This window comes from Psilocybe cubensis, chromosome 8 (genome assembly GCF_017499595.1).
Source record: "Psilocybe cubensis strain MGC-MH-2018 chromosome 8, whole genome shotgun sequence".
NCBI lineage: Eukaryota > Fungi > Basidiomycota > Agaricomycetes > Agaricales > Agrocybaceae > Psilocybe > Psilocybe cubensis.
In genome coordinates, this window is record NC_063006.1 from 3,100,303 (window position 1) to 3,114,082 (window position 13,780).

General features: G+C 45.0%; 3 protein-coding genes across 3 annotated transcripts; all 3 read left to right on the plus strand.

The window, feature by feature from the left end:
- Nucleotides 1-224: 224 nt before the first annotated feature.
- JR316_0009433 (uncharacterized protein) lies at nt 225-1,189 on the plus strand (the record flags this gene model as incomplete). Its single annotated transcript, XM_047895136.1, has 3 exons — nt 225-539; nt 594-1,006; nt 1,057-1,189. 3 exons carry the CDS (start codon nt 225-227, stop codon nt 1,187-1,189), a joined length of 861 nt encoding a protein of 286 aa, XP_047746595.1.
- A 1,962-nt stretch (nt 1,190-3,151) lies between these two features.
- On the plus strand, nt 3,152-7,710 carry JR316_0009434 (uncharacterized protein; the record flags this gene model as incomplete). The annotated part of the gene is made up of 2 exons (XM_047895137.1): nt 3,152-6,984; nt 7,440-7,710. The coding sequence occupies 2 exons, from the start codon at nt 3,152-3,154 to the stop codon at nt 7,708-7,710; spliced, it is 4,104 nt and encodes a 1,367-aa protein (XP_047746596.1).
- Nucleotides 7,711-12,714: 5,004 nt separating this feature from the next.
- Nucleotides 12,715-13,652, plus strand: JR316_0009435 (uncharacterized protein; the record flags this gene model as incomplete). The annotated part of the gene is made up of 3 exons (XM_047895138.1): nt 12,715-12,796; nt 12,863-13,448; nt 13,508-13,652. 3 exons carry the CDS (start codon nt 12,715-12,717, stop codon nt 13,650-13,652), a joined length of 813 nt encoding a protein of 270 aa, XP_047746597.1.
- Between the last annotated feature and the right edge of the window lie 128 nt (nt 13,653-13,780).

Sequence of the window (13,780 nt, forward strand, 5' to 3'; positions counted from 1 at the left end):
TTCAATAGATCCTCGGATTTATTTAGAAAAAAGGAGTGCTAAAGTACATATTTCTGCCATGTTTGTATCAAAGTAAGGTCATTCTATGCATTGATGTGTAGAAAAAGTCAAGGTCTCTCAAAATTTGTTCATTTTTAATCGTTGTGCTCGGGGAATTGTTCAATTTTTTCGCTGCTGTGCTTTCTAAAAAACCTCTCTTATATTCAGCTAGTGTCGTCGATCCAATGCCAAACCCTGGAATATTCAAAGGTGCTCGCAAAGAATTTTTGCTTACACAAAAGGGCATATACGCAGATGCTGTCAAGAACGGGCATGTCGCTGAGACGCTGATGACTATCCAACGTCGGTATTTCAAGCGATTCCCCGTCGAAATGCCTCTCGACCAAGAACCAACTTCAGAGGCTCTGGCGGCAGTAAATGATGACGCCCCCGATGAAGACATTGTGGAACCGGACCGGGACTTGTTATCCGAAGACGAGTATAATGCGCAGATGGCTGCTTTCAAGTCTAGGCAGACTGTGCTTGTTGTTCGAAAAGGAGTAAGATTCATTCAAAACAATAAATTCATGTCTGTTGATAACATTTTAATGAAGCAATTGAGACGATGGTTTGCCTACCAGTATGCCCGTGAAAATGGTTCCAAGATGAACGCCAACATTACTCTGCTCGCCGGTCTTCTTCAACGAATTTATAATCCGGGTCAGGAATCACAGCGTCCTCGACTCAAAGCTCCAGTTAATGTGTGGAGAAAGTCTCAGCGTGAGGCAATTGATAAGGCCTATGAGGACGAAGTTGCGCGTGCTAAAGAGCAAGGAGAGACCAGGGCAAAGGCAAACAAGGCAGCGGATCGAGATAGGATTGCCAGATCCATGTTTCAAGCCCTTCCGATTGGCGAGCAGGCCTACTGGAAGAAAGTGGCTCAAGAAGAACACGATGCTGCGATGGCAAAGTTCAAAGCCGAATCATCAGGCGCTCCCCCTTCAACTGATCCAAGAGAGCGTCAGAGGTATACATTATTGTAAAATCTTGAACATATTTGCTAATTTGTAAACGTAGATCGATTCAAAGTTTGCCTCAGATTCTTCAGCCTATCTTGGATGCGATATGTGCCGCAACGGGATGGAAAGCTACGCTCATCGCTGGGGGTCCAGAACCTGCGAGAGGAGGTCATTTGAGTGTGATTAGGTAGGCAGTTCTTCTTTGTTTGCTTAGTTGTAAACCTTTACTCACGAGTCACTTCAATGTATGTGCCTAGTTTACATTCAGGGGTGACGTCGGGGGACGTTATCATACCCCAATCCTGATTGGAGATGAGATGTTCATTTTGGATCTACACACGACGCCCTCAACCCAAGCAGTCATTCTTTCCATAAGTCATCCACACATCTTATCTTATCAACACTTGTCACATGGAAGCCAAGTTATTCCGGATCATGTCACTTCGTCAGATCATCAAGGCTATGCGACGGATCAGTCAACCATCAAACTGCATAGCTTTCTACACTGCCTTGCACAGCCGGACTGTCAACTCTATTTTTATCAATTCAATGGTCTTACTCAGCGTCAGGCTGCGGATTACTCATTCCAACTTATTTTTGGTTTGTCTTACTCATCCTTTTGTGTTTATTTATATCTTTTCTATTGTCTGTTGCGCTTTTATTGTCTTTGTCTTACCAATCTTCTATGCTTTCTGACTCATCCTTGCTTCTTTTATCTAATCTGTATTACCATTCACCTTCGTCATACACTTCTTTCTTACTCATCCTATTCATTTCTTATCTGTCGTCGTGTCGATATTGACATGTCTTATTGTTCTTGCTTATTGTTACACTTGCGTAGCCTCATTCTTGACACTTTGTACAGTATATGACTCGGTTTTCAGTAGCTTAGATTGGTATTTCGTTCACGTAGCTTTTAGTATAAAAGCTGTAGTAGAATTACACGAAACGATAGGAAAGTTACACCCAGTCCCCACTTTCTTCAAAGCAAGTCAATTTTCATCTAAGTCAAGTCAATTTCAAGTCAATCCACATCGATTCATTTCAATTCCAAGCTCAAGTTCAAGCCAAGCCCAAACCCAAGTCCAATTCAGTCATCAGTTCCACCCTCCGTCGAGACCAAGTTTACTTCCATTCATCCGAAGTCATCTCGCTTTCCATTAAGAGAGGATTTCATCCGAGACCAGTCATCCTCCTCATCCAACGCCTCTTCTTCTCAGCATTGAATATCCAACTTCTATCCAGACCTCCAGTACTTCCCTACTTCCTCTCCTCCATTCAATCCGTCACCGCTCCTACTCTTTCTACACCTTCCAACCATCGCCGTTAGGAGTGTATTCAAGACATCCTTTCCCTCCGTCAACTCATCTGGAGCGATTTCATTCGAGACAGACTTAGTCTTTCATCCTCGATTCAGTCAATACTCCTGCGACGTATAGCTTCATTCCAAGCTTCAGAAAGATTGTCAATTTAAAGACACTTTCACCATTCTTCAAGATTCAGCCCGTTAACGACATTCCGACTCCTAGTCATCTTCTTATCTCCCCTCGGAACGTTCCCCACTCACTTCAGACAACCCCTCTAAGATTCACATTTATTGATTTCTCATACGCAATCTACGCATCTTCTTCACGCTTTCCATATACACCCGCCATCCAATTCCACGGTTCCATCCCATTTTCGGAAGGCTTATTTACTATTGTACCCAGACGACCCGGTTATCCTCTTCTTACTATTTCGCTTTCATTACCCTTCACAATCCACACCATCCTAATCTACTTAAATCCTAGGCAGCGTCCTCCCTTAAGAAACTTAGGAGAAGGTTTCGTCCTATCCAGTCTGGACCACTCTTTCCCTGGGGTTTGTGTTTGTTGGATTACATATAGTTTATAACCAATCACAAACTTCGATCTTCATCTGGAGCCCACCGCGAGGGAGGGTTAATTAGGATTTTGTATTAGGAACACAGCAATCTACCACTTTATCACTTCCATTCCATCCATTTCGACTCTTTTTCTTTACAGGTTACTTCGCTTCGCTGGTCTATTCTCTAGGCAACTCTAGGCAACAATTCTAGGCGACACTTTCTGACTCTGTAACTGGTTTACGCTATGACTGATTCTGGCAATCCGCTTCCATCCTCTACTCCCACTATGGCTACTACCATCATCCAACGTACTCCTGTCGATATGCCTGTTCCTAAATCTAGTGCTGCTCCAAAATTCACTGGATCTTACATTGACGTCAAGAACTTCTTGGATCACTGCGACCGCATTTTTGATCAGTACAATGTCACTCTCGACGATGACAAAGTACGATACATGGTTCAATGCTGCAACCAAGAGAGCAGAGAAATCATTGAAGGTTTACCCAGCCACCATGCCAAGCAATGGGAACGACTCAAGACTGATATGCTCAAGATCTTTGATCATGCTAGGACAACGCAGAAGTTCACGTTGAGTACTCTTCGTGCTTACGCTTTCCAACACTCCAATCTTTCTATGCGCTCTCTCGACGACTTCCGCGAGTATCAGAAGCAATACATTCACATCGCTGGTTGGCTTCTCAACAACAACAAGATATCCAAGACGGAATACAATCAATACTTCTGGCTAGGAATCAATGAATCCCTCCGACCTGCGCTCGAAAGCAAGATCATGGTCTTTAATCCTCATATCGATCTCTCCTCACCTTTTTCCATTGAAGACGTCACCAAGGCAGTTGAAATCATCTTTAAACGAGACCGCTTTGACGTTGGAATCTTTGACAATCCTTCTGCACGCCCCTTCACGTCTCTTATTCCTCCAAAGGATTCGTATCCAGAGCGCTCATCAGTCTTTGACGAGATCAAGAAGTACTTACAGGAGATGTTTCCTAACATTGAGACACGCGATGCCCGTGAACGTCCATACAATCCCCCGGAAGAGACCAAGCGCATTTTTCAGGATCTAGACAAGGAAGAGAAGCAAGCGCACAAGGACGACAAAGTGGAGAACTTGATCAAGCAGATGTCGAAGCTCACCATCCATGATTCTTCGTACGCCATTTATTATCTTCGCGCCATCAAGTTGGAACCCGCTCTTGCTAACATGCTCATTGCTCCGGCCATTATGAATCCAAGTGCACAGCCAGCTCAGCCAGTCCCAATCGCAAGTCAGTCAGCACCTCCAGCACCACGAGCACCACGTCAGTCCGCATCCGAGATCATCTGCTATGGTTGCCACCAACAAGGCCATGGAATCAACAACTGCCCGACGCTCATTGATCTTACAAACCGCAAGCTCATCTCCAGAGACAGTAGCAATCGAGTTGTCTTCCCTGATGGATCCCGCATTATTCGCCAGAATGGAGAGTCAATCGCACAAGCAGTCCTTCGTCAACAACAGCCTCCTCCTCCTCCTCCTCAAGTTGCTACCACAAGCATAGCCGTATCCGAAGCATATTATGGTCAGATGTTCAAGAACTACAGAGCCATGGTTGCAGAAGAAGAAGAGGACGACATTGGAACCTGGGATGGAGAAGACGAGTTTGAGTTTACGCTGGCAGGTCCTGGTAATCGAATCCCAACTGAAAAGCGAACACGTGCTGCACGCAAACAGGTCATGGACGCTGTGGTACCTCCGGAACCCGCGTATCTGAAAGGGAAGCGAGCGGAAATGAGTAAAGCTAAGGATTCTTCTCAGATCCCATCTATTCTTAAACGTCCGGCTAACTCTGGATTGCCGAACAATGTGCCTAGCTCCACTTCCATTCAACCTGTCCCAATCCCGTCAATTAATCAACCTTCTGCCGAAATGAATCCATCAATTCCTGTCAAACAAGCTCAACCCAATGTCCCGATTAGGGCAAATCCAACGGAACATCCCGAGACTGCCCAACGACACGAGGTTTTTGATCCGGCCGATGATGATCAAATCATGGAAGATGTCACTCCTAGTCTAGAACGAGGCAAATCAGTTACCAAGCCACGTGCAGCACCTCAGAAACGTGTCTCTGACATATCCCAAACTGTCGACACTATGGCCATTCTCAGACGATGCCTTAATCAACCCGTTAATGCGACGTTCGGCGAGCTACTTGGAGTTTCAAAGGACCTTAGGACCCTTCTTATCAACAGCATCAAAGGCAAGACCCTTACTGTCGACGAATTCAAAGCTTCATTGGCAAACGGCAACTTAAAGCTTTCCGATAAGGAAGTTCTAGACATCATTCGCAGTGCCGAAAAGGACGTACCTGTTCAATACATGCACGAGACCAATTCAGTCGAATCCCTTCGCGCTCACGAGCCCCTTCTTCGAATCACATTAATGTGTAATGGTCACGAACTCAATGCCTTGATTGACAGTGGATCTACGCAGAACATTCTAAGCGAACAGGCTTGGAAGAAGATTGTCAAGTTGCCGATGGACAGCCGGAATACTATTGTTATGGTCGATATTCATGGCGGCAAATCCCACATGCTTGGATTCGTTGGAAATGTTCAACTTGATATTGGTACAGTCAGGACGCGTGCTCATTGCTATGTATCCGACAAAGTCCAGTTTGATATACTCTTGGGACGTCCATGGACCCGTGACAACTATGTGGACATTCTAGAACGACCCGAAGGGACCTTCATTGCCTTCTATGATGTCAAAGATCCTACACGTGAGCAGAAATTCCTTGTGACACCTGATACTCAGCACGACCGGCGTTACTTCACGGATACCATTTACGACAAGACCCCCCACACAATGTTAGCACACAACGACCTCTCCTTAGCTAATCCGGATGCCGAAGAAGGTGAAATTGAAGAAGATCTAGAATCCGGTGAATTATTGGACGACCTTCGCTATCCATCACCTACCCCTTCTATGATCGAGTTATCTATCCTTACTAGGCAACAATCTCTGAATCGGGACGAATCTGCTAACCCAAATGAGGACTTATCCACTTCACAAGATGCACCCTCTTTCTCTGACTCCAACTGCGAACATGACTCGACTCAGGACTCCTCTCACGGTCTCTACGCTTCCGATTATGACTCAATGTATCAAGATGACTCGGGAACTTCTCAATTCAATGCGACAGCCCATTATGGTCATATTTCCACACCACCTTACGATTCCACACATGAGGCCCCACAAATAGAACAGCCACCATCACCATCTGTCAATCCGTCCATCAAATCCCACACTTCAGACAATAACAACCCACATGAAGAAGAACCAGCTGACGACGATCCAGAAATGGAACAATTGAGCTCACCCGAAGTAGAAGCTATTCAATTCTCTTCTGACAATACTCACCTTACGGCTATGGGAATGCTCAACCCCCACTTGCGCTTTGAAGACTGGATTCTATACGACGCCACTTATTCTTCTCCTACTTGTGTTGTTTCTGACCGAACAGGAACGGCCTTTGTCCATTATGTTTATCCGCAGAGAGACAGCCATATAAACTTGACGACGACTCCAACTATTCTACACTTCAGTCGCACTGGTATCTCGTCTCAATCTAACCACTCTGCTTCAGTCAGTGCCTATCCAATGGGCCAACGTCACTCAGCATCCTGGACTCATTTTATTCCCCAATCCATTCGCTCTCAAAACGCTTCTTCTATTCCCCAACCTCATTCCCGAAATTCTGCTCTTCCAGAGACGCCTCTTTCGATTATGATTCACCAAGAAACACGTGTATCATCGACGGTCACCGCAAATGTAGACGAGCATCATCGAGGCCCAAAAGCTTTGGTACATCCTCTGCGAGTAGCCCACGACAGTCCGAAGGAGCCATTAAACGAGGATGAAGAAGAGCTACGAATCGCTCAAAATGGCAAAGAGGTCGACCACAATTCTTCCCTTTTACCTTTTCCAATAACCAGCACAATGCACGAATCGCGAGCTTCAAATATGGACGATGGAAACGAATGGTACTATCAGTATGGAGAAGAAAGTCCCTTTTGTATTGACAACACGGAAGAGCATCCCTTGGACGCCAACACATTGTACTGACTATCTGGACGGTGCATGGACATCAGCTTGCTTCCTCAACGCCCTCTCTTTGTTCTCCGATCCCCTCAATTTTTCTTTGTCACCTTTGCTGTTGCTGGTGTTTCTTCTTCCTCATTGTTATGCCTTTATTCCACCTCCCATTTTATTTCCACATTTTGCGTTTCTCTTTTCCATTTCATGGACACTTATGTAGATTTTTCATTTGTGCAACGAGTTCTTGAACGCCTCCACTTTTCTTTTATGCGCCTTTTCCTCACATTCACACTCTCAATGGCAACTCCACGCCATACAACCTTTTCCTTTACCTTTTATTTTCATTTTCTTTCCACTTTATCCATTTGTATGTACGTCGACCGAAAAGTCGTTAAACTAACCTTTATTTATTCCTCCCTTTTATTTATTTGTTCCACCCCCGCTTTACCACTTCAGTCCGCAAACAAATCCTCAGGTCACCTATTGCAGAGTTCTTGGAGAAACACGCGCAACCTCCCAAAGGAATGCTATACGGAATCTCTATCTCCAATATACACCACCATCATGCCTCCAATACACCTCGAACTCCTACAGAATCGGGAAGGGCTTCATCTTATCCACAAAGAGCGAAAAATCAAGCTTACGGACAAGATAAGAAGGACGACCACTCCATTACCTCTGATGGGTCAAGACCTACAGAAATTTCGGATAGATCAAAGCATTTATGCAAGATCATGGTCACTTAATTCAGATATTACTGCTAAACCCACCGTCAACCGAACTAATTCGGCAAGGTCGTCAAGCTCTCCTACAATTGGTTTTGTATTCACTGCCGCGTCAGGATCGACACTATCAACCTTCCGAGCCTCCATGAATCAATTCATATCACCTATTCTTTCCCCCTCTTCTGCCAATACAGCCTATAAACGAGTCGATCGGAAAGTTAGACCTATAAATCGGGTTACTCCAGAATCGGCCAAAGTTATACGACGAATTCCTGTTGATCCCTTATTATCTCTCCCACCTCTCCCACTCCATCCCCCTGCCTTTACGCCAACAACCAGACTCACTCTTGAACGCATACAATCAATGAACATTAACGCCAACAAATTCCTATGGCCGGAAGAAGAAAAGCTTTTCCTTCATATTCTTAAACTCAATGAACGCTCACTCGCTTTTCATCAGTCCGAACGTGGAACATTTTCTGAAGAATACTTCTCTCCATACATCTTTCCTGTTGAGGATCACGAGCCCTGGGTAGTCCGAAATATTCCTATTCCACCCGGCATCAAGGATCAAGTTATCAGTCTCTTACGTGAAAAGATAGACGCTGGAGTATACGAACCAAGCCAAGCTCCGTATCGCTCTCCAATTTTCTGGGTCAAGAAGAAGACATCTGGTGCTATCCGTCTAGTTCATGATCTGCAGATTCTTAACTCTATTTCCTATCGCGACGCAGGAGTTCCTCCAGTTCTTGACGACTTTGTGGTTCCCTTTGCTGGTCATTCTATTTACACGGTCTTTGACTTATATTGGGGATATGACGCACGCAAAATCCATCCTATGAGCCGAGATCTTACCACATTCCAGTCGCCTATTGGACCTCTTCGACTTACTTCAATGCCTATGGGATATACGAATGCAGTAGCGGAATTTCAAGCCTGTACAACTTTCATCCTTCGTGACGAGATCCCTCACGTAGCCAATGTCTTTATCGACGATGTTCCTATCAAAGGCCCTCCAACACAGTACTTAGACGAGGACGGCAATCCAGAAACACTTCCAGAAAATCCAGGAATACGACGATTTGTCTGGGAACACGCTCAAGATGTTCATCGAGTTATGCACCGCATGGGATGTGCTGGTGCTACATTTTCTGGACCAAAGACTCAGCTCGCTCAGCCTAAAGTTCTTATCCTTGGACAGTTATGCACTCCGGATGGACGACTACCCGATCAGAGTAAGATACAGAAAGTCACTGATTGGCCACGACCAAAGTCTGTTCACGACATCCGATCCTTTCTAGGTCTATGCGGAACAATGCGTGTTTGGATCAGAAATTACTCAGCCCTTGTCCGACCACTCACAGAACTCTATTGTAAGGACGAACCCTTTGTCTGGACTCAACAACGAGAAGACTCTTTCCAAACTCTCAAAGAAATCATTTCCAATCCTCCTGTTCTCACTTCTATTGACTATTCATCCGATCGCCCAGTTATTCTTGCCGTGGACACTTCTCACATTGCTATTGGTATTATTCTCTATCAGCTTGACAAAGAAGGCATCCGACGACCTGTCCGCTATGGTTCTATCTCACTTAATCCACGAGAAGCACGATACAGTCAGCCCAAGCTTGAGTTATATGGTCTTTTCCGTGCTCTTCGAGAATTCCGCCTCTATCTTATTGGAGTCAAGAACCTCTACGTTGAAGTCGACGCCAAGTACATCAAAGGCATGCTCAATCAGCCTGACTTGCAGCCTAGTGCTAGTATGAATCGATGGATACAAGGCATTCTTCTCTTTGACTTCAAGCTCATCCATGTAAAGGCCGGTAATCATCGTGGACCTGATGGACTTTCAAGGCGACAACCAACTTCTGAAGAGTTAGAAGAACCTCAAGAAGACGATGACTGGCTCGACGATATTGCTCTTCTTAATACGGTCAAATTTTTCCCTACTTTTCTTTTTACTCCCTCTTCTATGCCATCGTATGACTCTATCTCGCTTCCTTCTTTTATTGCTTCTTCTTCTTCTCAAGAACGGACACTTCGACAAATTCTTCAATTTCTTACAGACCAAACTATACCCCCTTTTCCCAATTTGCAGTCCCGACGACGATTCCTTGCTCGCGCTACTCAGTACTATCTCAAAGATGATCAACTCTATCGACGACGACAAGGAAGACCTCCACTCTTGGTTATTCTAGATCCAGACAAGCGACGTCTCATTCTTACTCAAGCTCATGAAGAACTCGGACATCGAGGAGTATACGGTGTGTTTGGAGTTATTCGCATTCGGTTTTTCTGGCCATTTCTTTTTCAGGATATCAAGCATCATCTCGCTACTTGCCATGAATGTCAGATCAGATCCACCAAGAAAAGCGAAGTTCCTATCACTATCACAGCTACCCCAACTATCTTCACTATCATCAATGTCGACGTCATGTACATGCCCAAGTCTGGACGCTTCCGATACGTAGTCCTAGCCCGAGACGACTTATCACGTGCACCTGAAGGACGTGCCCTCAAGTCTTTACGTTCCGAAGAGCTGGCCACTTTCTTTTGGGAAGAAGTCATATGCCGATATGGTGCTATTGCTATTGTACGCACGGACAATGGAGTAGAAGTCTCTGGCGCTTTCAGTCTTTTGATGGAAAAGTACGGCATTCCTCAAGTTCGCATTTCTCCTTACAACTCTAAAGCCAATGGATCTATTGAACGTGGTCACATTGACTTCCGTGAATCCATTCTCAAAGCTTGCGGCGACCGACCTCTAGACTGGCCACATCCCCTTTCTACGTCATGCATGGTGTTCATCCTGTTCTTCCATTTGATCTCCTTGAAGCCACATTTCTAGTTGATGGATTCCGACAAGGAATGAGTTCCGAAGATCTCCTAGCTCTCCGTGTTCGACAACTCATGGAACGAGATGAAGACTTAGCCAACATAGCCGACGTTCTGAAACAATCACGACTTCAATCCAAAGCTACTTTTGAACGACGATTTGCTCGACGTCTTCGACAAGAAAGCTTCAAGTTTGGTGATCTAGTCCTCGTTAGGAACAGTCAAGTCGAGAAGAAGATGAATCGCAAGCACAAGCCACGATACCTTGGACCTTACGAAGTTGTACGACAGACACGAGGAGGATCATATGTGCTTAGAGAACTTAATGGTACACAACTGGCTCAAGGCGTAGCTGCTTTCCGACTTCTTCGCTATTTTCCACGAGACGGTTCAGTCATTCCTCGACCTCAGCTAGACCGGATGATCAGAGAACTTGGACACGAGAGTGAGGAAGATGAAGACACATGGAGCGACGATATGGACGATTTCTAATCTATCCCCCCCTTCCTTCCGCAACCGGGGACGGTTGATTTCTCAAGTTTGGGACGGATATCATACCCCAATCCTGATTGGAGATGAGATGTTCATTTTGGATCTACACACGACGCCCTCAACCCAAGCAGTCATTCTTTCCATAAGTCATCCACACATCTTATCTTATCAACACTTGTCACATGGAAGCCACGTTATTCCGGATCATGTCACTTCGTCAGATCATCAAGGCTATGCGACGGATCAGTCAACCATCAAACTGCATAGCTTTCTACACTGCCTTGCACAGCCGGACTGTCAACTCTATTTTTATCAATTCAATGGTCTTACTCAGCGTCAGGCTGCGGATTACTCATTCCAACTTATTTTTGGTTTGTCTTACTCATCCTTTTGTGTTTATTTATATCTTTTCTATTGTCTATTGCGCTTTTATTGTCTTTGTCTTACCAATCTTCTATGCTTTCTGACTCATCCTTGCTTCTTTTATCTAATCTGTATTACCATTCACCTTCGTCATACACTTCTTTCTTACTCATCCTATTCATTTCTTATCTGTCGTCGTGTCGATATTGACATGTCTTATTGTTCTTGCTTATTGTTACACTTGCGTAGCCTCATTCTTGACACTTTGTACAGTATATGACTCGGTTTTCAGTAGCTTAGATTGGTATTTCGTTCACGTAGCTTTTAGTATAAAAGCTGTAGTAGAATTACACGAAATGATAGGAAAGTTACACCCAGTCCCCACTTTCTTCAAAGCAAGTCAATTTTCATCTAAGTCAAGTCAATTTCAAGTCAATCCACATCGATTCATTTCAATTCCAAGCTCAAGTTCAAGCCAAGCCCAAACCCAAGTCCAATTCAGTCATCAGTTCCACCCTCCGTCGAGACCAAGTTTACTTCCATTCATCCGAAGTCATCTCGCTTTCCATTAAGAGAGGATTTCATCCGAGACCAGTCATCCTCCTCATCCAACGCCTCTTCTTCTCAGCATTGAATATCCAACTTCTATCCAGACCTCCAGTACTTCCCTACTTCCTCTCCTCCATTCAATCCGTCACCGCTCCTACTCTTTCTACACCTTCCAACCATCGCCGTTAGGAGTGTATTCAAGACATCCTTTCCCTCCGTCAACTCATCTGGAGCGATTTCATTCGAGACAGACTTAGTCTTTCATCCTCGATTCAGTCAATACTCCTGCGACGTATAGCTTCATTCCAAGCTTCAGAAAGATTGTCAATTTAAAGACACTTTCACCATTCTTCAAGATTCAGCCCGTTAACGACATTCCGACTCCTAGTCATCTTCTTATCTCCCCTCGGAACGTTCCCCACTCACTTCAGACAACCCCTCTAAGATTCACATTTATTGATTTCTCATACGCAATCTACGCATCTTCTTCACGCTTTCCATATACACCCGCCATCCAATTCCACGGTTCCATCCCATTTTCGGAAGGCTTATTTACTATCGTACCCAGACGACCCGGTTATCCTCTTCTTACTATTTCGCTTTCATTACCCTTCACAATCCACACCATCCTAATCTACTTAAATCCTAGGCAGAGTCCTCCCTTAAGAAACTTAGGAGAAGGTTTCGTCCTATCCAGTCTGGACCACTCTTTCCCTGGGGTTTGTGTTTGTTGGATTACATATAGTTTATAACCAATCACAAACTTCGATCTTCAACGTTAAAATGAACTTTGGCCAGGCAGAACGTGTTGGTTATAAGAAACACATCATACCTATCTTTGGAAGCTTCCTCCACAGGTGCTACTGTGAGTTTGTCAAAACACATCTATTGTTCTATTTATCTTACTACTATTTCATTACATGGTGTTCAGCTAAAGAAGACTGTCAATCCCGTTCGCTTCCAGAAGAGGAAGGACTGCTGCCAATGGCAGACCTTCAATTCGATGAGGCAAACGCGACAGTTCATACTCTTGCTGATGGGAACCAAAGTTCAGAGGCATCCGGCACCGGAGCCATAGTCACCGAAGACGTTGCGTCCACGTCACCTTTGCGCTTGGCGGCGGCAGATGATCGTGCGGATCACAACCCTTTCCCTGTCGACCTTGCATCCGACGATGAGGGTAACGGTGGTGCAGATGAGCCACATTCACGTGGCCCCTCACCAGCTCTCTCGCTTCCCGTCAGTAGGCCACCATCCCCCCCACAACAACCTCCCTCTGCTGCGCAAGTCTCATCGGAGCAGCCCTCGTCAGCATTGAACACACGTGTGGAATCACCAAGCAGTCAAGTTGCCGCCTCCTCTGCGGCGAAGGGTGTCACCAAGGCCAAGAAAGGGAGGAAGAAGGCCAAGCCCACTGTTTCAAAGGTGGACCGTCCAAAGCACAAGGCTGCCGCTGCGACAGCTGATTCAACCTCTGCTGGTGGTGCTCCGCCTCCTAAAAAGAAAACAAAGCATTCGTAAGAATTAGTTTATATAATTCCACTAAAAGCAGACTAATTATACTTTCTATTTGCAGCTGGCATTACGAGGATGAATTTGGACGTCTCGTCGACAAAGAAGGACGTCGTATTGACGCCAAGGGAAATATTATTCCGCCTGAGCGCCTTGATGCTTTTGGGAACGAGATTGTCACAGGAGTTGAGGGGAGTGTGCCGATGTAGTTCTTGTATGAGTACATGTTGTAGATTTTTTGTTGTTGCCAATGTGAAATTTTGTTGAGATTATAATGAAAAGTGTGTTTCATTAGGCTCGACTAAGGTCTAATAAGGTCCACTTGTTTCATTCAATT